Source organism: Stigmatopora argus, chromosome 18 (assembly GCF_051989625.1).
Source record: "Stigmatopora argus isolate UIUO_Sarg chromosome 18, RoL_Sarg_1.0, whole genome shotgun sequence".
In the NCBI taxonomy this organism is placed as follows: domain Eukaryota; kingdom Metazoa; phylum Chordata; class Actinopteri; order Syngnathiformes; family Syngnathidae; genus Stigmatopora; species Stigmatopora argus.
The window spans coordinates 10102141-10126734 of record NC_135404.1 but is presented as its reverse complement, the minus strand read 5'-3'; the positions used below and the strand labels follow the sequence as shown (position 1 = coordinate 10126734).

Genomic DNA, 24594 nt, shown 5'->3' with positions numbered 1-24594 from the left:
CCTTAGGGATCGGGACATCACCTATAAAATAAGGGGTTAGTAAATTGCAACTTTAGTCAATAAAATAATGTGAGATTGGAATGTTTTGACTTGGATACATTATAATATAACCCGGAAATAAGCTGCTTCCAGAAGCCAGCGCTATCGCATTTCAATCTTAATCCATATGAAATACATATGCGTCTGACGAAATAGTGCGTGCTTTGTGTGTCTAAAATACAGAAATAGCACTCGTTACTGACACTGCGGCGTAAGAAACGATGCGCCAAATAGGCGTGAAAATACGGTATTAACCTCAGAGCAGAGTTCAGAGACGATGCATCATCTTCAAGTGGGCAACCTGGGAAGATCACCTGGTCCTCCAGGGTCTGGACATCACCATGGACCTGGTGCATGCAAAAAAATAGGGCAAAAGTTATCATATACAGAGACTGGAGATTCAACAGATGTGTTTAGGTGGTTTTTTTTGGTCATTAGTATTACCTTGATACCTTGGCCCAGTCTCCTCTCCCCTCAAGGGTGTGCATGGTTCTGGACACACGGGAACAGCTTCATCTTGATTTAACCAAGCTATTTGGGAAGTGCAAACAATTATTACAGGAAAGAGAAATCTTAAAGTAAATGATCAAGATAAAGAATGAAAATAAGTTAGAGTGCTCGGTGCTAATTTCCCCTTTCCAGACAAAGCGATTCAATATACAGACTGATGTTAAAAACTAGTTGAAAGTCGGCTTAACCATTTTGGTATCAATGATTTTTGTTTAAAACAGAATTACAAATTGGAAAAGGGCGTTTAGCAATCGCAGTGAAAAGTATCATTACATTCAACACACCTTCACCTGGCAAACTGACCGTTGATATCTCGGCTTTGTTTGATAAAATGAAGTCTTCCCCCACGACTCAATAATGGAGAGAATACGGACAAAATACTTTTGAAGTCAAATGTCGTGAGGCTAATGCTAAGATAGCTAGTGACATGCCAAGGAGCCCATACTTCAAATGTCGACGGTGTGTTCGACCTGGCAATAAACTAACAGATTTGTTGGCGTTTTGGCTCAATTGATTCCTAAAAAAATCTCCCGGTAGGGTGTTAAAAATGCACATAGGCCAGTAAATTGCTCTAGTCTAGGGCTTACCTCGTTTGGGTGCTAGTCGTTCGACCGACGGCATGGAAATGGCTGTGCCAAAGGGCGAGATGCTGCGCAGGTGCATAATTTAAGCACCTGCGTCACCAATGGGCGTAACCACGCCCATAGGAGGTGATTTGTCCTCCCGACTCAATGACCATGTTTGGAAGATGACGTACTATAGTCGCCATTTTTGTAGTCTTGATGCTGTAAAAGAGTGTGTTCGTTTTTTTTTAATATAAAAAGCCTTACTTTGCATGGTCATTTTAAAAAAATAAAAAGCCTTACTATACATGGTCATTTTTAAAGAAAAAAGCCTTACTATACGTGGTCATTTTTTACAAATTAAAAAGCCTTACTATATACTATGTCGTATTTTAAGAAAAAAAGCCTTTGTATACTATGTCGTTTTTTTTAAAGAAAAAAAGCCTTACTATATACACTATGTCGTTTTTTAGGAAAAAAACCTTACTAAACTATGTCGTTTCTTAGGAAAAAAGCCTTACTATACTATGTCGTTTTTTAGGAAAAAAAGCCTTACTATACTATGTCGTTTTTTAAGAAAAAAAGCCTTACTATACTATGTCGTTTTTTAAAGAAAAAAAGCCTTACTATATACCAGGGGTGTCAAACTCATTTCGCATCGTGGGCCACATACGGCCTAGGGAGATGTCAAGTGGGCCGGACCATTAAAATTATACCATGCTCTGCTATAAATAACCCAAATATCATGTCTTTCCTTTGTTTTGCTGTAAAGAAGCACAAGAACATTAGGAAAATATTGAAATTGAATGAACTATCCTTTTACAAAACATTTCATGAAACACCTCATATTTCCTTAGACAAATGTGTAATTGACTTTTATCATTCACAAATATGCATTGCAACTGATCCCACTGATTGTACAAAGGCACAAAACTTTAATTGGTACTGAAAAATATAGTCATGCACTTTAAGATTAAATGAGACTTTTAAAGAAAGGAATTTTTAAACCACTTACACATACGCACATAAAATCTAAATGTAATCCCTGCGTGCACCTTACAAACTAAGGAGAGTGATTTTAAATGTGTAATGAAGAAAGTGTTCGCCTGTCCTGTAAATCTGTAAACTTCATACATGAAACATACATACACATACAATACATACTGAAAATTTATGGAGTTGCTGCTGTTTTCAGTCTGTCTCAGTGATGCGGCTTGTCTTCTACTCTGATGGAAAGAGTGCGCCCCTTAGCGGATAATCCATGAATTGCAGCGAATTAAAAATATTAATTCAATGTCTTTTATGCATTTTTTTCCACTTTCAAATTATCCTGCGGGCCTGATCGAACCTCCTTGGGGGCTGGTTCCGGCCCGCGGGCCGTATGTTTGACACCCCTGTTTTAAATCATTTAATATGTGGATCATTTTTATCTTTTGCAATGTTGATCAAGTTTTATTCAAATACATCTTTTAGTTGTGAAAAATGAACTAAATGTTTCAGAAAAAAGTGACACACAAAGTTCTAGCAAGCCTTTTTATTTAGCTTTAAAATAATCCAAGGATGTGGATATCAGATTCTTCATCTTTGAAAAGTATTTATAAATATCCACAGGAAAAAATCTGGTAAAACATAATCCATCTGGCAAAAAATGCTTTATTAATTCGAACAGCAGACAAAGTTTGCTTAAAAGATAAAACTTCAGATCATCCCTCCGCATCATTCAATACTTTCAAAAATGCGCTTCTCAAAAGGGGCTTCTTTTCTTGTTTAATTTTTTTCATGCGAGGAAGCAAACTCAGTAAAAAAGCTTCGTCTTCATCTTGTCGCTTGGCGGGGATGCCTTGTGTTGCTAAGGGATAAAATGATAAACTGCTGGATGATCTACTTATTGCAGGCATCACCTATGTGTTTCACTAAAGTAACCTACCTTTAGCCAGCTGACTTCCTTGACCCATCAGCGGTAATTTTAGGCTTTTAGTTTGAGCAATAGCACCTCTAGCACCACTTACTGTGGGCCTGGATGATGTTGGGACATCTAAAAAATAAAAAATAAAGTACATATAGCAACCACATGGTCATTTTCTTAGCTGCCATAAGGTATGGACCCTCCTCCATCTTTACCTATTTTTGGCCTCTTCACAATTGATTGTGCATCCCTACTTATGTCACGTGTCCTTTTTTGAGAGTTGACTAGCCTCTCCAGTCGAGATTTTGGCAGCTGGGTTGCTGATGTAAACAGAGTGGGAAACTTTGGTTGATCATGAAATTGTCAAGTGTCAGACAAGTATGAGAATTGATTTTTCTAACCTGCAGTTGAGGGTCGCAAGTTAGATGAGCTGGACCCTGAACCCTGAAAAGGACAAAAAAAAAGAAAAGTGAAATGATTATTTTAACTTCAAATTTGACGAAGTCTTTTCTCAGTTTTTAGTGAAAGAATATTTTGAGTGGATTTTGTTTCTGGAGTTAAAACTTGTGTATGATGTGGAAGCAATAAGTAACAACTGCTTTTAATTACCTCCGTAGGTGTTGGCACTTTTCCCTTCATTGAGGGCACGCCGGTTGCCGCCAGGCCGCTTCGTCCTGGTCGAGACGCTGTTGGCTTATACCTTGGCAGCAATGATGGTTTAGCAACTGGCTTGGCAAAAAAACTGTCCATTTTACTAAGAGTCACTGGTGTTGATGCCATGAGATTCTGACCTATATCCACAGAGTCATCATAAATGACCTCGTTTAGGTGACTGTCACTTGTACAGCTGTCCGACATGATTATCGTTCCATTGTTCTGAGTGGGAGGATTGGTTTTGGAAGAGTCCTTGATTTCTGACATAGTTAAATTATTATTCAACTGAGGGGGAAGATTTGTATCCAAGGTTTTCTGGAGACAGTTACTAGAATTGGTATCCAAAATCACTGTTGTCCCGCTAGATCCTGAAGGAGGCTCCGTTTCAATAGTGTTGTGGTGAATATTGTTGGAATCGTGTTCTGAAATGGATGAAGCGCTATTGGATGGAGGATTTGCATCAAAGGTGTTGTAAAGACAGTTACCTGGACGGCTTCCTGTTTTTACGGTTCCGCTGGGGGAGAAAGTATTATTACCGTCTAAGGTGTTGTGGTGAGCGGCATTAGAAATGCTTTTTGACAAAGTTATTGTTTCACTTAATTGACAAGGAGGTTGAGCTTCCAAGCTAGCCTGTTCTGTAGGTTCAATCTCAGAGGTAGGACCTTTTTCATTCCCTGTGGGGAGAGCATGTTCTTCATTTTGAGGGCGGGTCATTGGGGATACAATTTCAGGAGAACATGTGGACGATTTGTCAGCAGCACCAACAGTTAAAGTTGCTACAGAATCTAAATTAGATTCAGTAGGTTCAATTTTAGAAGTAGATCTATTTACAGTGGAATTAAAGGAGTTGGCCATTTCGGGAAAGCTCACATCTTCTAACCAAGAGGTCGAAACGTTTGTATTCAAGTTGCGAGCTTGGTTGAAGTTTGTTTTGTTCACCTCTATCCTGGGGGACGGAGTGGTCCTTGCAGAAAGAGGCATTGGAGAAATAATACTTGGGAGAAATACATTATCCATAGTCTGGTCATTTGTAAGTTCAAGGAGAGTAATATCTGGGAAGAATTCCTCGTACAAATATCGCTTTACATCTGACGTATTTCCTCCCGCAGATACGGCTCCTCTCCCTTCATCTCTCTCTGGACATTCAACATGAGGTGAAGATGACGCCATTGGCAAATGAGCCATAATGAACCTCTTCTTTTTGTAGCTTTGTAATGCCAAAAAGAAGTATCGAATGGAAGATTATTCTCTTCCCGTGATGGCAGCCTGTGGATGAACATTGCAACTGTTGTAAGAAATATCACAATTCGTTGTCAGTTGACTATTGAGTTTATGCAGGTGTATGATTTGGAGAAAATTGAAGCACAATCCATTTACGATGTACAAAAAAAAAATCATTTCTTTTGTATTTGTTAAGACAAACACTAATATTGAAACAAGTTGCTTGCTACATCTTCCGATCCGTCAGATTTAGGTGGACGTACTAATCGATCATCCATTGTTCCTGTGTGACGGCAACATTCAAACATACATACATAACTGACGTTAAAAATAAAACAATGACACTATATTAGTGTGACCAAAAATAATGCAATGTTTGCTACTTGTTTACAAACTTTTTAGTCACAGACAGATGATGAATTAAAAAGCCGATTAAAATAACTTACCCGACACAACAGTTGATGTTAATATGACACGATCATGTCTTCGTTCTGAATTTAAAATGAACGCCAAGTACTTGAAGGAGATTCCAACCAATCACAGCAACGAGCGTCTTCTTTGTAGCTCTGTGATGATGCCAACACCGCCCTCATCTGGCGTGGAGACGCAAACGCATACTTCAAAGAGACGTGCTCTTTGGTGTCATGAAATATTCAACGTTTCATTCTAACATTCAACACATTTTTACACAGTCAACAAAAGTGTATTTTCTGATTGAGCAGCAATGAGGTAGGCACATTTGGGGGTCTAAAAGGAGATTGGATTTTTTAAACGGACATATAATAGCCCAAATGTATACATAGATGAATAAAATGAATACATTGTGGGATTTTATGTGATATTGAATTGAATGCTTTTATTGTCATTATACAAGTATAATGACATTTAAAGCTTTCACCACATAGAGCACAGAGTAATCAATAAATAAGCAATAAATACTATTATACACAGAGTATAGGCCACAGCAGGGGTAGGGAACCTATGGCTCGGGAGCCATATGTGGCTCTTTCCATGGGTGCATATGGCTCTCCACTAACCTGTGAAGTAAAATAGGTAAATCACTGGTGAGAAAGCTGAGTCCCGAACGCACTAATAGAGCGTCACTGTGGCGTTGACACTACCTATACCACCACTTTAATCATAATTTTGTTTTTTTATTACTCTTCTGCATGCATGCATATCATTGATACTGATTTATTAGCAGCATAACAATGATGTCAAGAGAATTTGGAGACTTTTTGTACTTCAAAAGTGGTGAAATTACCAAAAAATAAATCACACATTTTCATGAATTTTTACTTTTCAATTCTGAGAATGGCTCTCAAAAAAGAACATTAGAAAATAGGAATTGTTTATGGCTCTTTCTGTCAAAAAGGTTCTCGACCCCTGGGCCACAGGTTTAGGTACATCTCTTTTATGTGTTATTTTCTGGTAAACAGGTTTAGGTACATCTCTTTCATGTGTTATTTTCTGGTATTTAAACATAATTTATGTAATGTATGGTAATTAAACAGGTTTAGATACATCTCTTTCACGTGTTCTTTTCTGGTAATTAAACAGAATTTATGTAATGTACTTAGCAAAAAAGTGAAATCAATGAAAACATGTTTTATATTCTAGTTTATTCAAAACTCTCTCTGAGCTTCAAGGGGTAGTGAACTAAAATGGATTTCACTTATAAGAGTTAAATGGTTTAAGGTCTGTCCATTAGATCTTTTCTTAAACAACAACCCATTTTCAATAAGTAAAAAAGAATAGGACAAAACATTTTTTTATTCATTTTCAGGTCAATCACAGACAGGAAAAAAAAGTTCTCTGGAGAACATAATTGACAAGTATATTTGATACTGCCTTAGTTATTTACCAAAACTAAATTAAAAGATTTTCCAAATAAGTTAACTGAGCCTTGGATAAAAAAAGGAAAATAAGCATATTAGTGGCATTTAGAGCATGAACTCTAGCATCCTTTTCAGCTGATTTTGGGTTTTGGGCACCGCGTGTTGACTCTCTTCCTTCCTGGCATCACTTTCCACTGAGGCTTCATTGGGGCTGACAGCTTGGCAAATATCCTCTAAAGTTGACAAGTAAAAAACATAAAATAAAATTACAAATGAGTCAAGTCTCGCTCATAAAAATCAAAAAACAATTGGCCTTTTCTCTTAGTAAAAGTATACAAAATTCCATAGGAGTGAACAAATAGCATTAACACTTTCTGATGTCATACCTTGAGAGTTGGTGTCAACTTTGACCCTTGCTCGCTTCCTCTTCTTACCCTAAAAAAAGCCCATCTTCAAGATCTGAAAAAATATTTTGAGGCACCGCCGAGTGTTGTCGTGTATACTTACGTAATTCTCAGTGCAAGACCAGTCGGGATGCTGCTGGGTGTGAAGTTTTTTGGCAGTATCGGCCTGCTCGTAGTATTTCCTCTGCTCTCTTTTTGTCAGCGACTTCCACTGCGGGGACACGAGAACAAGAAGTCAGTCGTTCCGTGCAATGGCAGCCAATTTTGGACACTCACCATCTGTCCGATCACTTTGTTGACATCGGCGCTATTACGAATGTTGAACCTGGCCACCACTTTGGGCCTCTGCTCCTGCCGGAACAGCATGAAGGCATTTAGTGGCTTCTTGATGTACTGTTGGTCACTTCTCTTTCTATTGTTTTCATCTTCTGGAGATCCTTTTCTACAGAAAGACAGTACGATGTTGGAATGTAATGCTGCTTAAACTCGGAAAAAACAAAAAAAATATTCCATACCTTGACTGGGATTTCTTTGGTAATGTGGCAGCAATAGGTGGACATGAACTTTGTGGCTGAATTTTTTTCCTGTTTTCACAAAATACACGTTAATGAAAGCAGCAAAATCTGTGTAATGATGGTCCATTTTTAGAGGGTCAATAGTAGCCAATGAGTAGACATGCAAGTGTTGACTTACATATGACTAATTCTAGAGACTTCCATGGGAAAGGTTGACTCCATAATCACTGGTGGGTCTTCATACTAAAAGTTAAACAAACAATGGCACACGCAGGAAAAAATACATTTACTTTCAACTGTGATTTGATTACTTTTAACATGGTTGGAAAGACGTAACATAATTGGTCCATGTTAGGATTTATGATGAAAGAAATGGTCTTACCAGGTGACAATTCAAAGGACTTGTGCACCACTCATAAGGGAGAGACTGTGGATAAGAAGAACTTCCATTTAAATGTATAATTTCTCAGATATGTTGTTTATTTAAATTGATTGTTTTTCTCCCTACCAAGCCCTGACTGTATGGCATCATGAAACCAGGATAATTCAACTCTGGAGTGGACGCCGTGGCGAACATCAAAGTTGGAGGGTCCAGCCTCTTCCCGATGGGGAACCACATACCCGAGCCATCCACCTCACCTTCCACAGTCCGGAGTTCGGCATAGATGGTCTCGTTGGGCACGTCACCCAACAAAGTGAGATTTGGGGGCAACGACGGGTCAGAGACGTCCCCCGTTATTTCTTCTTCACAAATGACCAGCTCGCCTTCATCCATTGGATGCTGCAAATGTTTAAACAAGTCAGCTATGATAAAAAATTGTTGAAAAAAAGTGAAACTAATGTCACATCATGTAACAAAATATCTTTAGACCCATCTTCTGTACTGCTTGTCATCAAGCAATGAAGATATGCACTTAACGGAATACTACAGTTAAAAATAAAATAGGCAAAGATATTTATTTTCTTAATAAAGTCATCCACTCACCTTCAAAAGTTGAACACTCAATGCCACTTCCAGACTTGTTGAGCCACCCCACATGCTTGCATCTTTGATCCTTTGGTGTCTTTGTGACATCACTTGGGCGCAATCATCATAGTGATAATGATAGCCGCCCCCTTTGGTAACCTGGGAATAGTGGTCTTTTGCCTCATTAAATCAAAGACAAAATAACTTCATAAGAAATGCTCTTACAGTCGGACAATTGTAGTTGTTAACCAAGTGTTATGGGTATGTTGCTTTGATGATATCCCTATGCTTCAAAATGATGCAATATGGTTTGCTTTGAGCATTATGGACTATAGTAATAACTATATACAAGTCTGTTATCTTTATTTACATGTATTTATTTTTAATTTAATTCATTTTTAATAAATTAGGAATAGTTATAGATCTTTTTTACTAATTGACAGAGAAAATGATAATAGAAACAACTGCAGCATTACTGATTGTCATTTCTAATGATGTTTAATAGTTTAAATAAAGCATTACATTAATTTTGACATATTTCATATATATATCCAGATATTCACAAAAATGTACAATTGCACTCAGTTGTTGGTGGCCTTCTTTAATTTGGTCTTGAGCTCTGACATGAGCGGATTCCCAAATCTGAAAAGAACATATGAACGGATTATAGTAACACACTTTTTTATTCTGTGACAAAACTAAGGATTTAATCTGTATTTACCCTGTTTGTTTTGGTGGGATCCATTTTATATTTTGTGGCATTTCAGTTTCTTTGGTTGCATCAGCCTTTGGAACTTTGGCTTCAGCGTCCTCCTGTTGGTGTTTAACATTTAGTCATAACGCGCTGCACACCAAATGCGGCCATCAAGAATTTCACTTACCATCTTTGGCAATTTTCTAATATTAGGAAGCCCTTAAAAATAAAAATATTTAACATGGACATACTATGGCAAACTTTAAGGTGGAGTTGAAGAAACTTGCCTGGCACTTTGATCCCCAATCTCAAATTTCCCAGGATTTGAACACCTGCTGGAATTTTGGACGCCGGTGGAGCACTTTCAGGTTCAACTGATGGTCTCAGGAAAAGCGAGTGTCGGTCTTTTGGTGGCCTCGCGTGAGGGTTTTTCACAGAGATTCTTGACTTTTGAGGAGCAAAATTTAACACACCGGTGTTCCCTTGCAATGATCCCAAAAATTGTGCCTTTTAAGATAAAATAAAAACAGATTAGAGCAGTTATAGTGATGATGGGAGTACTCAACGTACCTGACTTTCAACCTCACACTTAGGCTGAGATTTTTTTTTCTCTTTGTTTCCACCAGAAAGTGTCGAAAGTTCCTTTTGTGACTCCTCCGAGTCGCTTCTATGGACCTCAAAGTCGGTCTTCAAAACTTCCCACGTGCTCATCTCAAGAACATTTTGTACGCTGGTTTGAAAATCGTCAGAAGACGAATCGTCTGTCGTCGCTTCCTTTGCTTCCCAAAATGACTGATCTGAGAAGCCAAACTCCGGCGACGATATTTCGATAAAGCTTTCCGTCTCGGACCTCACTCGCAGCGTCCTCTTTTCCAAAAATGGCTTCTTGCTGGATATCTTCACGTGTTCGGAGTCAACGTTCTCCTCCGAGGAAGCATTTGGTATCCCCAAGTTGAGGACATCTTCTGGAACGTCATCTTTATTTTGGCTGACTGAATAGAATGTTATTTCCTCTGTGTTTTTCACGAGATTCATAACAGTTGCTGTGTCTTTGAGCACCTCATTGACCTCCAAACCTCCATCTTTTGAGAGCTCCTCCTCTTGTTCTTCTGTGTCTTTGAGCACCTCATTGACCTCCACACCTCCATCTTTTGAAAGCTCCTCCTCTTGTTCTTCTGTGTCTTTTATGCCATTTTCAGTCTCATCTTTGGCCATGGTTGAGCTAATAAGAGCCCCCATCTTCAATTCTTTCTCATCATCAAAGAGGTTGTCATGAGAGAATCCAGCAGTTGCTTTAACCTCTTCCTGAATGTCTTCCGTGTTATCATCTGTTTGGTCACAAGGTGTATTCGGGAATGCTTGTGTCGTTTCATCTTTAAAAGCTTCACTGCTCTGTTCAGGAAGTGGCTCCTCACGTGTTAATGTATGTAGTTGCTGTGAATCATCACACACACTCAAAGGCACATTTTTAAAGGTTCCATCAATTTCCTGTGCGGTCTCCACCACAGGCTTTACTGATACCGTAGAGATGACTTCTTCTTTGCAAATGTCTTGGTCTACATTAAAAAGCTCATCCATTTTCTCTTCCTGTTCAGATTCAGCCGTCGTCACAGCAGACGGTTCGACATTTGTCGTTTTTCTTAGCCTTTCACTACCAAAAATGCAGTTTTCTTGATGTTCCTCATTGAATCCTTCAGGTTGTCGCCCAACGTCAGATTTTGAACAGTCTGTATTTTCCATATTTGCTTGGCTTGAAGCTTCAGGACAGTCACACACGGTCTTCTCTTTCACACTTAACTGGGACAAACTAAAGAATGTCATTGCAGATTTTCTTTCAGAATCGGCGAGTTCTGCTTTGCTTTCTGTTTTGGGGGTTTCTTCAACAGCCCAACCAGGCACAGGCGCTGTCATGTCTGAGTGGTCTTTGCAGATACCTGCAGCAGTGGGAGCATCACTGCTCAAACTGCTTCCAACGGTGGATTCCTGCAGCAGATCATCTCCGTAGTTCCTTGTAGGATCGGGCCTGAAAAATCTGTTGACGGCTCCGGTAACATAGTACTAAAAACAGACAGAGAGGAAAATTTAGAGAGTTTAGATGCAAAATTCACTGCCAGTGACAGCATTAGACATTTTATTAATATTATGTTTAGTGAAGGTATGATATTTTTGCTTCTCAGTTAACCCCTTTGATGCTTATTAAAATCAAAGAAAGTGCAAAGCAGCACAAGTGCTTTTGGGTGAGTGCGGAGTCAAGCTGGATTGGACGTTTATCACAGTCAATGGCAACCAATGTGTTACTGACCTTTCTCAACTTGATTTACCGTCTATTTAAAAGTTAAAACACATGAAATATTTTTAAATATTATTTAAAAAATGTCATCAGGAGGTTAAAGATCTCCCTTTTGTTTTTGCGGAAACGCATTTCAGAAGCGAGTGAATATAAAACGTATCTTCTGTTAAACCGATGACTACTTTATCAAATTAGATATTATATATTTATATATACACATATATATTTTTCGAGCCTTTGCCGTGTTTTTTCCCTCTGTAGTTAATAGAGAAAAAAAAGAAAAAAGGCTTTCAACTGCGATGCAATTTCAAATTAATACGAAAAAAACCATATATCGTTGTTTCTACTCACCAAAATGTTCCACAACGTCCCCTCGATCCCCGTTGGCTCCATAGCCCAAAACGCCAGATTGGATCCAAATGAATAGTTTTTGTTGATTTCAAGGAATTTGTATAAAAGCACCAGTTTTCACTTGACCGTGCAGAGCGTCGCTTCCAATTCAAACAGCGACAAAATGATTGCCCTCATTTGCGTGGTTTTAGTAACTTCCTCATAATACAAAATCTTCCGGTCTAGCGTGATTAATGACAGCTGAGGACTACAAAAAAATACATTTTATTTCTGCCTAAACTCTCTAGATTGCCCATTATGAGGTTGTAAACAAGAACAATTCCCTCCAAAGTAAAATGACCAAATGCAATTTAGAGAGAAAATAAAACATTTTGCTTGATTTGTTTGCCAAAAATATGGCTGGTGGGCTAGATGTGGGCCCTCACATCATTTTAAGCGGTCCTTAGCATTTTTATATTACAGTATATTGTATGAAATTCTCATTCGTGTGTTACCACATCAGTGTGTGTCACTTTTAATATTGCACAGTCCTTAGACAAGAGGAACTTAAAAGAACACATCCTACTGTGAAGTGTCTCAACTGTGTATCAATATATAACAAAAAAAGAGAAGTCTAATGTCAAACAGGAAGTATTAAGCAATATTAGAATGGTATTTCTGCCCATCGAAGTCAGATTTTATTTGCTGATTTTAATGACGTGTTACATGGTGGGATTTTATCATAAAAAATACTTGTACAAAAATACATTTTAAAAAGAAAAAAATCAAGCAGCTGGAGATGAGATTGCATAAATAAATACATTAGTGGAAGCAACACTTTTCTTGACGACAAATACTACATTCTACTTTTTAGCTGGAGTATAACATTTTTTTAGTGGCATATAATGACAAATGCTTCTTGTAACGTTTATGGTTTTCACATGGAAGACATTTCCTCGTTGGGCTCTGAAAGAGAAGTTGCCATAGAGAAAATAACACTTTGCTTAGTATCTTGCTTTAAAAACAAAAGACAACAAAAAATGTGTCTTGTCTTACCTGTCCAACTTCTGTAAACAGGAATTTTGAGTGCAGGGTGAGTGAGCTCAACAAGAACTCTCAGCCGAGCTCTCTCGCTTTCCCTGCTGCCCTTTGTCAAATTAACTCTGTTGATATACAACGCTCCGGAGTCGACATCTCGATCATCATATTCATCGTCATCATCATCATCACTACCCTCGTCCACATCGGATAACTTGTGTCCCTCACATTTCTCCTCGTTGTTGTTGTTGTCCTCTTCTTCCACTTTCTCATCGATGTACGCTATCCCTTTTGTATCCAGATCTGTGACAGCGGCTGTTGTCTCTGTAAAGAAAATATAGTAGAGTGAATATACCATGGATTGGATATCTATCACAAGTAATTTGCTTCATACATTTACATACCAACACACATATATATACACACATACATTTACATACCAAAACACACATATATACACACACAAATACATATCATATTATGCATATACATAGACTTATACACATTTACAATAGCTTTATGTTTTATCTAACTGTACTAGGACCAGCAAAATTTAGTGATAGGCAGGGTGACTAAAGGCCCTTCCACTAGATGGCAGGAGCTAACTAAACTTAAACTAAGTATCCATCAATTGCCCCTCCTGTTCAGCACAACAGGTCAAAGGTTCACACTGAATATTGATATCTATGAGCAAATTGATATTCAATCTTATTATAAGATTGTATATACACACACAAGTATAAGTTATAGTTGTGTGTATATGAGGTAGCTAATCATTTACTCAAATGGAAAAAATAAAATGTAATGGGAAGGAAGTTTTGCGGGCATTAGAAAATGTGTTACTTGTTGCATGTCTGTTCCTCCGTTTGTCAGTCCGCCTAGGCGGCCCTTGCGTGGATCGCTCGAGGGCGCACACACTTTTAAGCTCCCGCTGCCCATCATCTCCGATCTCCTCTGTCTCACTGGACTCAAGCGGGGAGAGGGTGGTCCCGCCCGCTGTCCACAGTAACTTGACTTTGGGATGACCTCCTTTCAAGAGAAGGGAGAAGACGCCCACTCCTTCACTGCTCCAACACACCGAAATGGAGGAAGGGATGCTTGGAGCCACTGAGAATGCAACACAAAAAGCCAAAGCTAGCGAAAAGATTGGAATTTAGAGTCCCACAGGGGGTCTGTTTTAGAACCGCTGTTATTTTCCATATAAATTGTCCTTGAGTGTGAGCGTGAATTGTTGCCTAGCAATTGCCTGGAAACCAATTTAGGGTGTCCCCCGCCTACTCCCCACAATTGGCTGGGATAGGCTCCAGTACCCCCGCGACACTTGTGAGGATAAGCAGTCCGGAAAATGAATGAATCATTGACACACTCTTTTTCAGGGGTGAAAATAATTTGGCTTAAAAAAAAAAGTCAATATAGTAGCAGCATTTCCGATTGAGACCCTAATTGATATTGTTGGTTTCATAATTCATAAATTTCAAACCTTGCATGTGCATTATAGTTGGTTAGTAATAGTTGGTTAGTAATTAGGATGCTATTGGAAATTGAGCCACCCTGAATAAATAAAGAGCAAACGAGTTGGAAACTGAGCCACCCTGAATAAATAAAGAGCAAATGAGTCACGCTTACCAATGTCAACATTTCTCCAAAGTCTCTCGATAGGTTCTTGCAGGGAAAGGTGCTCAATTCTGCACTTAATCCCGCCCCCTTTCTGTCTTTTCTCTCGGTTGGGGGCCGTCCTCAAAGTGGCCGTGGTCCTGTAGAGTCTGGGGTGAATCTCCACAGGGCCCCACAGCTCCCCGCCGTCCATCACTTCGTCCTCGCTGTCGTCTCGCTCGCCCCCTCTCACTTTCATCCAGGTGACTGCAATGTCGGGTGGGTAAAAATCTGTGATCTCGCACCCTAGCGTCAGCATTTGGTCCGACGCAGAGGTGGCAGATGAGATGTCAGAGACGCGTGGTTGCTTGATGAAGCCTAAGTGGAATGAAATAGGAGGTCATATTCACATTTAAGCCTTAAGAGTTTTAGGCCAGGGGTCTTGACTCTGACCTCTCGTCTCTCGAGTGACAGGCTGCTTGAGGGCTATGTGATGGACGCTGACCCACACTTTGGTGCCTCCCTGTTCCAGTTCAGCTCGGGGAAGTTTGCACTGACTGGAGGCCGTGAAGAAGCCCTCGGAATTGGGCCGAGGGGAGGTCGAGGCGTGGGAGGCCACGGGGCTCAGCTCCCCACCCTGGCAGAACCAGCGGAAGGTGATGACATCTGGATGGAAGTGGGATGCCCGCACGGTCATACTGATAACGTCTGGAAATGGTGGAAAACAATATTTGAGGTCTCCCTGGACTGGTCGCCAGCCAATTTTAGGGGTTAATCTGTATTTGTTGAAATGCCGGCATCACCTGGGTCATTCAGTGTCTCTGCCAGCTGAATTTCAGATACTTCTGGTGCGGCTGAATAGGTGAAAACAAAAGAACGTCAGTTTGACACCCTGGCATGAAGAACGTGTTAATTTTTTACCCTTCAAAACAAAATGAAAACTAAAGAAAAGTCCTTTCTTTCAATACTTTTGTCTTTTTTTATATAATACATTTGTCTTTTCCCAGTGTATCGCAGATTTATCATATGGCTTGGGAGCTGCCAAATATACTGTAAAGTTTACAGTGTAGGAACAATAAAACAAACTTAAAATGGGGTGGAAAAAGACAAGTTACGATTGGAAAGTATTTCACTGGCCACTGGGGGATAGTGTCCACCTATGGGAGCTAAATTATATAGTACACAGAGGGTTTTAAAAGTCCAAATAATATTAATAGAGCACTACAAAAGACTATACCTACATCGCGGTTATCTACAAAGTCTTGGAACCTGTTAACTGCAATAAACGAGGTACTACTGCACTTTAAATACATCAGATTGTATTAAGGGAACACATTTTAATCATGTAAATACATTGAAATAACACTCCTTACATAGAACTGTAAACCTTTCTGACGCTCTCTCCATCACAATCTTGTCTTTTCCCGCATAGGACACCTGACACTTAAACACGGCTCCCTTGTGGATGGAAATCTGCGGGATGAACGTCAGCGAAGAGACAAGCTGCTGGACTCCACTTCCCGTCGAATACAGGGGTCCCTGCGAGTGTAGCTTGTAGTAGCCCATCTCTCCTCTGTTAGGAAGCAGAGGACCTTTTTCCGGCGCTGGGGAGGTGAGAGTTAGGCCGTAGGGCAAATGGATGGTGGTTAGGGGGTTAAAGAGGCAGTTAAAATTGGCGCTGGACGTCCCTACGTTTGGACGTTGTTAGCAGAATGAAGGTGAATAGCCAGAGAAAATATATTATGCAAGTCAGTGATTTGTAATCAATAATTATATTCACATTTGTCAATTGCACACACATTTATTTAACCTTTATTAATCCGGGAAGGGTTATTGTGTACAGTAATCCCTCGAATATCGCGGTTACTCTTGACCAGGCTGCGATAAATGAAAAACCGCAAAGTAGGATCACCCCTATTATAACTACATTTTTTTTCCCACTGATGAGTCCTAGTAGCAAGCGGAAGACAGGGGAGTGGCCTCCGCTTGTGTGTTTCAGCGTGGATTTTCACATTATTACGATATTTAAAATTAAAAAATTAAACACCTTTTTATTTATTTATTATTTTTTTAAATTTTCCCCAGAAAAAAATCCACGATGTAGTGAAGCCACGAAAGTTTAAGCCACAATATTCGAGGGATTACTGTATAGACTTTTATCTGGATGCCAATTTGGTGGTAAACAGCACAGTAAAATGAAACAAATTAGAAGCAATTTGTGATTGATGGAGTCACTTACACACGTGGTGAATGTCAGGTTCAAAATACTCTCAAAATACGTAAGTATTAATACACATTACACATGTTTTCTTTTTCCCATGGCAGGAGAGGCATTTGATTGGCAGGGGAATTTTTCTGACGTCGATGACTAACCAGAAAACTATGTAGGTGTGGATATTGTTTTGAACTGGAGAAGGAAATGTGTGTGAAAAATAAGAGCCAATGATGAGATGAACTGTAAAATGATTGTAAAATAGGATTTGAATTTTGAACAGAAGTCCAAAATGATTTTTTATGTATACAATGTACATATTTAGAATTATATCTCAAATTCAATTGGAAAAAAGAGTGGAAGGACAGCATTAAAAACAACAATTAAGGTGTTGTGGGACTTTTTTATGTAATGTCTACCTGTGAGGGAGGTGTCAGAGATGGGGGTGTCATTGAGGAACCAGGCAGTCTGGACTCGGTCCACCCTGCGGCCTTCGATGCTCACGCTTACTCTGCCCTTTTGACCCACAACGATGCGAGGAGGGAGGATGATTCCGGACACGGCTAGTGATTTCTGCTTCTCTGATGGACAGCAAAGAAAATGAAGTCACGGCATGACGCTTTAGTGTGGCGATGAATGAAATGTTATTCCATGAGTTATAATAAACTTATTTATTATCCACCAATTGGCACTTGTACAAGAGTATACGTAATGGTTCCTAGAGGTTTTACCCCTTTGTGTTTGTTTAAATAGGCCCAGATTTCAGTTTGTTTGTTGTTTTGTTATGATTTAGATTTTTGTGTGTGTGTTGACTTACTGCTGTTTACTAAATTGCTACTGTAATTAAATGAAAATGACTGCAATTAAAACGAGTAAATCTAAAACAAGTAGTTCAACATTACAAGGTACTACTTGAAAGGGTAAAACTAAAAATAAAGCAGTCAAAACTTGTTCTCATCACCCTTCATTTTGCATAATGCTGTCTAAAAAGTGGTTGACCTGTGAAATATTTTTTGAAATTGTAATACCATAATTATCAGATATCCTCTATTCGTCTTGAACAAGTGCCTCATAATTACAATTTGTTGCAAATTTTGTGTTGTAATATCCTCTTGTTTCATTTTTTTAAAGTATTATTTCTTTTAAACGAGAAAAAAAACATACATATGTGATCAGACACTACCCTGATTTAAAAAAGGTTAATAAAATAAATAAAAAAAGGTTGCGAGACATTCTGCCATTGAAAAAAAAATCCTAATAAATAAATTTTACAATTAGAAAACACCTTCCTTCCTCAAATAGATTGGACGTCTAGGAGTCGTGAATGCATTTAAACGCACAATTGGACATTTATCATTTTCTTTACGTCGCATTTTAGTGCCGTATCGGTGCAACGTTAATGAGCAGAATTTATGTTGGCATAAAATAATGTCAAGCTGGTAATAATCATCACGAAGAAAAATGTTTTTTCTGTTATTAGCTGTTTTAAACATGGCGAATTCAGTGCCTTGTTGGAACGGAAATCACGCTCCTAAATGTTTTCACCCATGTTTTAAAATGAACTTTATGCGTACTTTACAATCTCATTCAGAGTACAAAATACATTTGGAGTGCTTGAATGTCATATTCTTTTGAAACCATCATAATTAATGTTCAATACCAATGATGTCCAAGGCCTGAGCTGTTTTTTTCTAAATTTTGTTTCTTTATTTTACCTCTTCTAAAAATATTTTGTATATTTGTAGTATTTATTATTAAGCTTTCTTTTGTGATGTCATAGCTAAAAAAAGCATTGTCTATGAGTGACATTTTTTTCTTCTATTTGGGGCCCTTAGTGGAAGAACTTCCACTGTTATATCATAAAAAAATTCACACAAACCCCTCACCATCACGTCGCCTCCAAGAAAATCCAAAACACAAGAGGAAAACAAGCACCAGGGAAATACACATGAGGGCCACGGATGCTTTGGCAGACTTCGTGAGAACCGGCGCCGCATCTGAGCATGAACAAGAACAAAAAAAAAACAATCACAACATATTTCATAACTAAGCTATGTACTGCAAAACAAGAAAAACAAGTTGGAATTAAGATAAAAATCCCCTCAACAACAATACGAGAATAGTAGAGATAGCAGCTTAGTTTTGTTGAGCACCTCCTTTGTTTATATTGTCTATTTCAATAACCTTTTGTGAATTTGCCCACGCTATGTCAAATGAAAAGGAAATCACCACGTGGATCCAGTTCTTCCACGAATGCCGAAGCCCGGGTAGATTGCGCAACTCCGGGCTGGTCCACCACGCACTCCACCTCTCCGCCCATTTTCCTCTGCTCGTGGTCCAAAGTGAAGTAACGTGCGGTTCTGAAGGTCCCGTCGGGATTCTGCTCGGCGATGGGTGGGTCCGGGAGGATGCTGCCGTTCTGCAGCCATGATACCAAAATGTCCTCCGGGTAGAAGCTTTCCACGTGGCAGAAGAGCGTGAGAGGACTGTCGGCCGAAGCAGAGCGCATGGCTGACATTTTGACAGTTGGGATGTCTGAGGGAGCACAATTGTTGTCATTAAATTCCAAATTTTTGCCATTTACTTGCTTATTAAATGAGACGAAAACATAAATAGACTGCAGTGAGTTTGGGATATTGTTCCTGGATGTGATCCAGATTTGATGGCCAGTGCAAGTTACATAAAAAAACTAATAGATCTCATAGTAATAGATCTCATAATAGATCTCGCGTTTTGTTGCACATTTCTTGTGTCTTGTTACATGGCCCTTAGCCTAGTGCTTTTTCTTGCCAAATAAATTGAATTGAATCATACCTGTCAACCTCTGCCGATAACTGCCCTTATAAATGATTATTGATTCCCCTTACAAACCCCCCAAAAACCTTACAAACACCGTACCGGTGTTTGTAAGGTTTTTGGGGGGTTTGTAAGGGGAATCAATAATCATTTATAAGGGCAGTTATCGGCAGAGGTTGACAGGTATGAGATCTAGTCATCTAATGAAAATAAAATGCATGCACGGTTAAACGGGTTCTGTTGTGGGAGAGATTCAAGTATGGTTAGCGCCTCTCTCGTCACGTCTGTGAAATGAAAACAGTAACGGAAATTTTTTTGCAATTGGCTTTAGTTCAAATAGTGAACGCTTCCATTACGTCAGTCTTAGGGTGGGAATTGGAACTTGCCTCTCAGGTTATGTATAGTATATATATTTATTGTGTCTTTGGCATCTTTAAGACCTCAGAATGATAAGGATTGTGTGTTATTTTAACCTTTGTGCCCTCTTCAAATTTACTACTCTTTGGACACTTTCTGCAAAAATAACCCACAACACAAACTGCTATAGAAATGTCATTCAAAATTAGCCAGGACTACCTCTCCCCCCATGTTTTGTTGTCACGATTTACTTCAACAAGTTCAGACTCTTTCAAAGACCACCAAAATATATTATTTTGACTATATAGTAGAATTCATGTTTTTGGTAGGACTGACTAATCAGCATAAAAAAAAAAGTTCATTAAATTAATCGACAACATCGATCACACATTAATAGTCATATAATTTTCTAAATGTAATCATACAAACAAGTTTTAGCATCCATACATGTATTATCACTTCATTTTATGGATTATGTTTTGATTTACTTTAGGAGAAGAAAAAATTATATAAATAATATTTTCTAGTATTCTCTATCCGCTTAGTCAACTAATGGACAAAATGATCCGCGATTAGTCGACCATTAAATATAATCAGTTTTGGCAACCCTAGCGCCCCAAATCAAACATTTAACTTACAGGTGATGTTGAGTAGAAAATGGAGTTCTTGAATTTTCCCACTGTGGTTCACTTTGCAGCCAAAAGTCACATTCTGGTCCCCTCGACTTGGGTAGTAGGTGAGATTGGCGATGGCGCTGTAGAAGCCATCGGGGGTCTTCTCCCCATCAAGCTGGTTGGTGGAATAAATGACCTTGCCATCTCGGGTCCAGGTGAATGCCACAGGTGGAGGGTAGAAGTCATCCGCATGGCATTCAAGCTGGCTCTCGGCCCCCAAAATCAGCCATTGGGGCGGCACGGACACGAATGGGGGAGCTTTGCCAGAGAAAATCAAGTATGCAAATGGATAGAAAAGAAAAGAATAAAATGTTACTGTGCGTTTACAACAGATATATGGTACTAAAAGAAACTTCATTAAAATAATTGTGAAAACCCTTTCATAAACTAGGCACGTGGCTATTCAAATAGAGCAGGGGTGTCCAAACCTTTTCAAAAAAATCAACACTAAAGGACAATTTAGCCTCTAAATTTTAGTGCTCAATCTGTTACTAGGCAAATTTCTGGGACTTGGCAGAAAACCAGAGTACCCGGCGAAAACCCACGAAGGCATGGGGAAAAGATATAAACTCCGCACAAGATGGTCTTGACTTCCCGGGGATTGAACCCTCGATCTCAGAACTGCGAGGTGGACACGTTAACCACTTGGTTAATAAAAATAAATGAATAAATGAAAACTTTCAGCCTACCAATGACGTTGAGTGTAACATTGGTGGAGTGCAGCTTTTCGGAGTTGTAGCGGACTGTGCATTCGTACACTCCCTGCACGCTCAGCCCGACAGCGAGGACGCTCACTGAAAAATCCCCATTGAGGAAATGGTCGACGTTCCAAAAGAAGCCATCTTTTATCTGCGCGGTCACATTCTTGAACGAGGCCACGCTTGTGCCGTTGCTCACCCAGTCCACTTCCAACAGATTCTCTTCCACTTGCTCCAACTTCAGTGTCACGTTGCAAGGAAGGCTGACATTTGTATTCACTTGGGCTTCTATGACAGTGGAGGACACTGTGGAGGACGCTGTGGACAAGTTGAAAACATTTTGGGTCAAATGAAGCAAATGGTTAGCAGAATGCTTTCTGGAAAATCAGATTTTGAAGCGTTTTTTTTTAAATTTAGGTTTGCATAGGGTTATGTTGGCAATGGCAGTTTATTACATTTTTTTAAATAAATGGATTAAAAGCCCCGAATATTCAGTTCTTTTATAGATCTAAAACATTGTATATTTTAGCTTTTTTAAATATATTTTTAGATTTTATAAAATGTTTTTTTAACTAAAAACACAGAAAAATTGATTTAAAAAATTACAATTATTGATTTAAAAGGGGGAAAATCAGTAAATTTAATATACATCTATACTCTTCATTTTAATTTGATCCTAAAACAGAAAGTCGGCACTCATGATTTACTTTCCCGGGCCACACAAAATGATGCGGCGGGCCAGATTTGGCCCCCGGGCTGCTACTTTGACACATGTGATCTACATGAACAAGAACATATAAAAATTGCTCTTGAAAATAATCCCATCTCATTAATCAAGTATAGAGTGGAAACACCTCATTCTATTGAAATTATCTTCCACGACAATTCAAAATACAATAAAAATAATAAGCAAAAACTTATTATTTACACTTCTAAAACACTCAACATTGTTATCTTTGTATAAGTATTGGACCTTGTGTAAATGTAAATGAATGAACATAAACAAAGCGGTGCGAAAACATAAAAGAGTGTTTATTTAAACACTTGATGAACTTGATAGGGCAAATTTCTCAAGTGAGTTCTTTTGTTAACTGCTTTTCACACATGCTCATAAGTCACTGGTTCAAGTGCCCATTCTTGAGTGGATGAAAAACTATTTACTCAACTCTTCATGACAATGCGTTTAATAAGTAACTAGCTCGCACAATAAAAACCTGACAGCAAATATAAAAGCGTGCAGTGGAAAAGTTTATAATTCTCGTGACCTAATTGCTTGCCAATGTAAGCTGAGAGTTAAATGACTGTTTGGTTGTGTAGGAACAATTATATTTACTAGTAGAGTATCAACAATGAAAGGGATTCTTTGAATGTCTTCAAATGTGTCTTAGTCACATAATTAGAGTCATTTACCAGTCAAACCACATCAACATAATCACTATAAAACACTTCATTGTCGCAGTTTGTACATTATGTGACCTTGTAAAGTGCTGCCTTGAAATACAAGTAGATACAACATGGGAATTTGTAAAGATAAGAGCTGTTATTCAGTGGATTTATTTGTTCCTGCTATAATTGTGTGTAAATTATATGGTGGTGAATTCAACTCAATTTACAACAAGCATTTTTGGCAGATAGTGACCCACAAAAACACAAATAAAGCAGTTTGTTCAAGTTTATGCTGTCAAAGTAAACAGGACTGCATAAATTTAGCAAAACCACAAAAAAATGAAAATCCTGATCTATATGTTGTTTAACGTTATAAATAAATAATAAACGGATACATAATTGTCACAGCTACAATTACAGAAACAGAATATTAGCAACAAAAACAGATTTTTAACCAAGAGTTTGCTTAAATCAAAATTGCGATCAAATATTACTAAAGTAGCAAGCATACTATATCGACAACTATAAGTGAGCAGCACTTATATTTTTCCCCCAATATTACAATGTCTAATTTCCTAAACCATTATTAATCCAAAACCTTCCAAATAAGAGACCAGGTTTAAATTTAAAGCCTGATCGGAACACATTAGTCATTCATTCAATGCGTAAAAGCCTCATTGCACCCTTTCTAACTCTTAAATAAACATCTGCAAGAGAATAAGCATTAAACATGCCACCTTTTCTGAAAACTCGTTCTTCACTGTGTTTAAGTTACCTGGTCACATTCGTGGTATACGGTACAGTCAAGTGAAATCATTAAAGCAACAACGCAGCCTTTGTGTGAGGACATAATACTCACCATTGTTTATGAGGTGCACCAAGACCACACAGACGAGGACTTTACACTGCATGGCCAAACTAATCTTGAGAACAGCTTCTTATCATCAGGTCCTCTTGCTGTCTTATATAGCGCCGTTAAGTTAAGGGGTGGGCTTGATGAGAAATATCTTCCCCCGGGCGAGAAAAAAGGAGGCCTGGGATATGGGTAGGTATATATATTTTCTCCTGGTGGAGTGATACAGCGCAGAGAAGTTGGGATGTGCAGGGACACTTCCAGAGCAAAAAAAGGGCTCACTTAAAATTCAAAAAGGCGTCCGGCCAAGGTTTTGGGCCCACTTTACATTGGTGCTGTGTTGCCAGGAACAAAACGTAATCCTGCTGAGCTTATGTGGGCAAACACTCTTGCGAGACTGCAACTCCTTTGTATCTGCGGTTACATTTGGATCAAAATGAGAGAGAGGCATTCCCTTATGTGTTGGATAACTACTGTAATGAGTTTAAAGCCTGGGGATTTTTTTTTAATGATGTATATACAATGTTTATTGAATTTAACGCTATATGACCTCCACTTGTATAGAGCACGGGTGTTAAACACATCTTTGTTGCGGGGAATGAGGATTGCCAACAACTGGGTTGAAGTGTGGAGATGAGGTTTATTAGCAACAATAAAAAAGGGGGGAAAAATTAGGAATAAAAATGATTTGAATAAAAAAAATACACTGTTTGTACAGGTGAGTTGAATGAAGTCACTTTTTTGGTCCAAAATGCCTTAATTTTATTTTTCTATTAGCAACAATAAAAAGGGAGGAAAAAAATTAGGAATAAAAATGATTTAAATTAAAAAAATACACTGTTTGTACAGGTGTGAGTTGAATTAAGTCACTTTTTTGGTTCAAAATACCTTAATTGTATTTTTTTCTTGTACTAATGCCTGGTTTTCAAACTATAACTGCTGTGTATTTTGAAAAAAAAAATGATGAAAAATGTTTTTGTTGTTTAGTTTAGTTGTCTTTTACTTTAGCAAGGAACATGAAGTCAATGCAAAAGTTTTGTTTTAACTGGACACATA

At 38.5% G+C, this 24594-nt stretch overlaps 4 protein-coding genes and 1 long non-coding RNA gene across 7 annotated transcripts; all 5 read right to left on the bottom strand.

The window, feature by feature from the left end:
* Positions 1-29: 29 nt before the first annotated feature.
* LOC144092692 (uncharacterized) lies at positions 30-1360 on the bottom strand. 2 transcript variants are annotated; one of them, XR_013306127.1, is made up of 3 exons: positions 834-1360; positions 484-570; positions 30-386 (listed from the first exon to the last, which is right to left on the bottom strand). It is a non-coding gene; the product is annotated as an uncharacterized LOC144092692 (long non-coding RNA). The 2 variants fall into 2 exon arrangements; XR_013306126.1 differs by having other exon boundaries at positions 32-386; positions 1137-1351.
* A 1385-nt stretch (positions 1361-2745) lies between these two features.
* Positions 2746-5411, bottom strand: LOC144092349 (uncharacterized). The gene is made up of 6 exons (XM_077624966.1): positions 5340-5411; positions 3628-4938; positions 3420-3462; positions 3234-3338; positions 3040-3147; positions 2746-2961 (listed from the first exon to the last, which is right to left on the bottom strand). Exons 2-6 carry the CDS (start codon positions 4855-4857, stop codon positions 2816-2818), a joined length of 1632 nt encoding a protein of 543 aa, XP_077481092.1. The 5' UTR covers positions 4858-4938; positions 5340-5411; the 3' UTR covers positions 2746-2815.
* Positions 5412-6648: 1237 nt separating this feature from the next.
* Positions 6649-8931, bottom strand: LOC144092448 (uncharacterized). Its single transcript, XM_077625243.1, has 9 exons — positions 8636-8931; positions 8159-8431; positions 8033-8077; positions 7829-7893; positions 7651-7719; positions 7412-7577; positions 7239-7346; positions 7118-7166; positions 6649-6964 (listed from the first exon to the last, which is right to left on the bottom strand). The coding sequence occupies exons 1-9, from the start codon at positions 8723-8725 to the stop codon at positions 6837-6839; spliced, it is 993 nt and encodes a 330-aa protein (XP_077481369.1). The 5' UTR covers positions 8726-8931; the 3' UTR covers positions 6649-6836.
* A 162-nt stretch (positions 8932-9093) lies between these two features.
* Positions 9094-12161, bottom strand: LOC144092445 (uncharacterized). The gene is made up of 6 exons (XM_077625240.1): positions 11953-12161; positions 9882-11369; positions 9599-9818; positions 9499-9530; positions 9339-9430; positions 9094-9259 (listed from the first exon to the last, which is right to left on the bottom strand). Exons 1-6 carry the CDS (start codon positions 11992-11994, stop codon positions 9199-9201), a joined length of 1935 nt encoding a protein of 644 aa, XP_077481366.1. The 5' UTR covers positions 11995-12161; the 3' UTR covers positions 9094-9198.
* A 434-nt stretch (positions 12162-12595) lies between these two features.
* LOC144092444 (uncharacterized) lies at positions 12596-23783 on the bottom strand. 2 transcript variants are annotated; one of them, XM_077625237.1, is made up of 13 exons: positions 23545-23783; positions 21291-21605; positions 20566-20859; positions 19004-19309; positions 18661-18771; positions 17194-17355; positions 15936-16250; positions 15366-15416; positions 15016-15270; positions 14596-14940; positions 13813-14076; positions 12988-13293; positions 12596-12897 (listed from the first exon to the last, which is right to left on the bottom strand). In XM_077625237.1, the coding sequence occupies exons 1-13, from the start codon at positions 23594-23596 to the stop codon at positions 12869-12871; spliced, it is 2805 nt and encodes a 934-aa protein (XP_077481363.1). In that variant the 5' UTR covers positions 23597-23783; the 3' UTR covers positions 12596-12868. The 2 variants fall into 2 exon arrangements, with proteins under 2 accessions (XP_077481363.1, XP_077481365.1); XM_077625239.1 differs by having other exon boundaries at positions 15936-16166; positions 23545-23779.
* Positions 23784-24594: the final 811 nt, after the last annotated feature.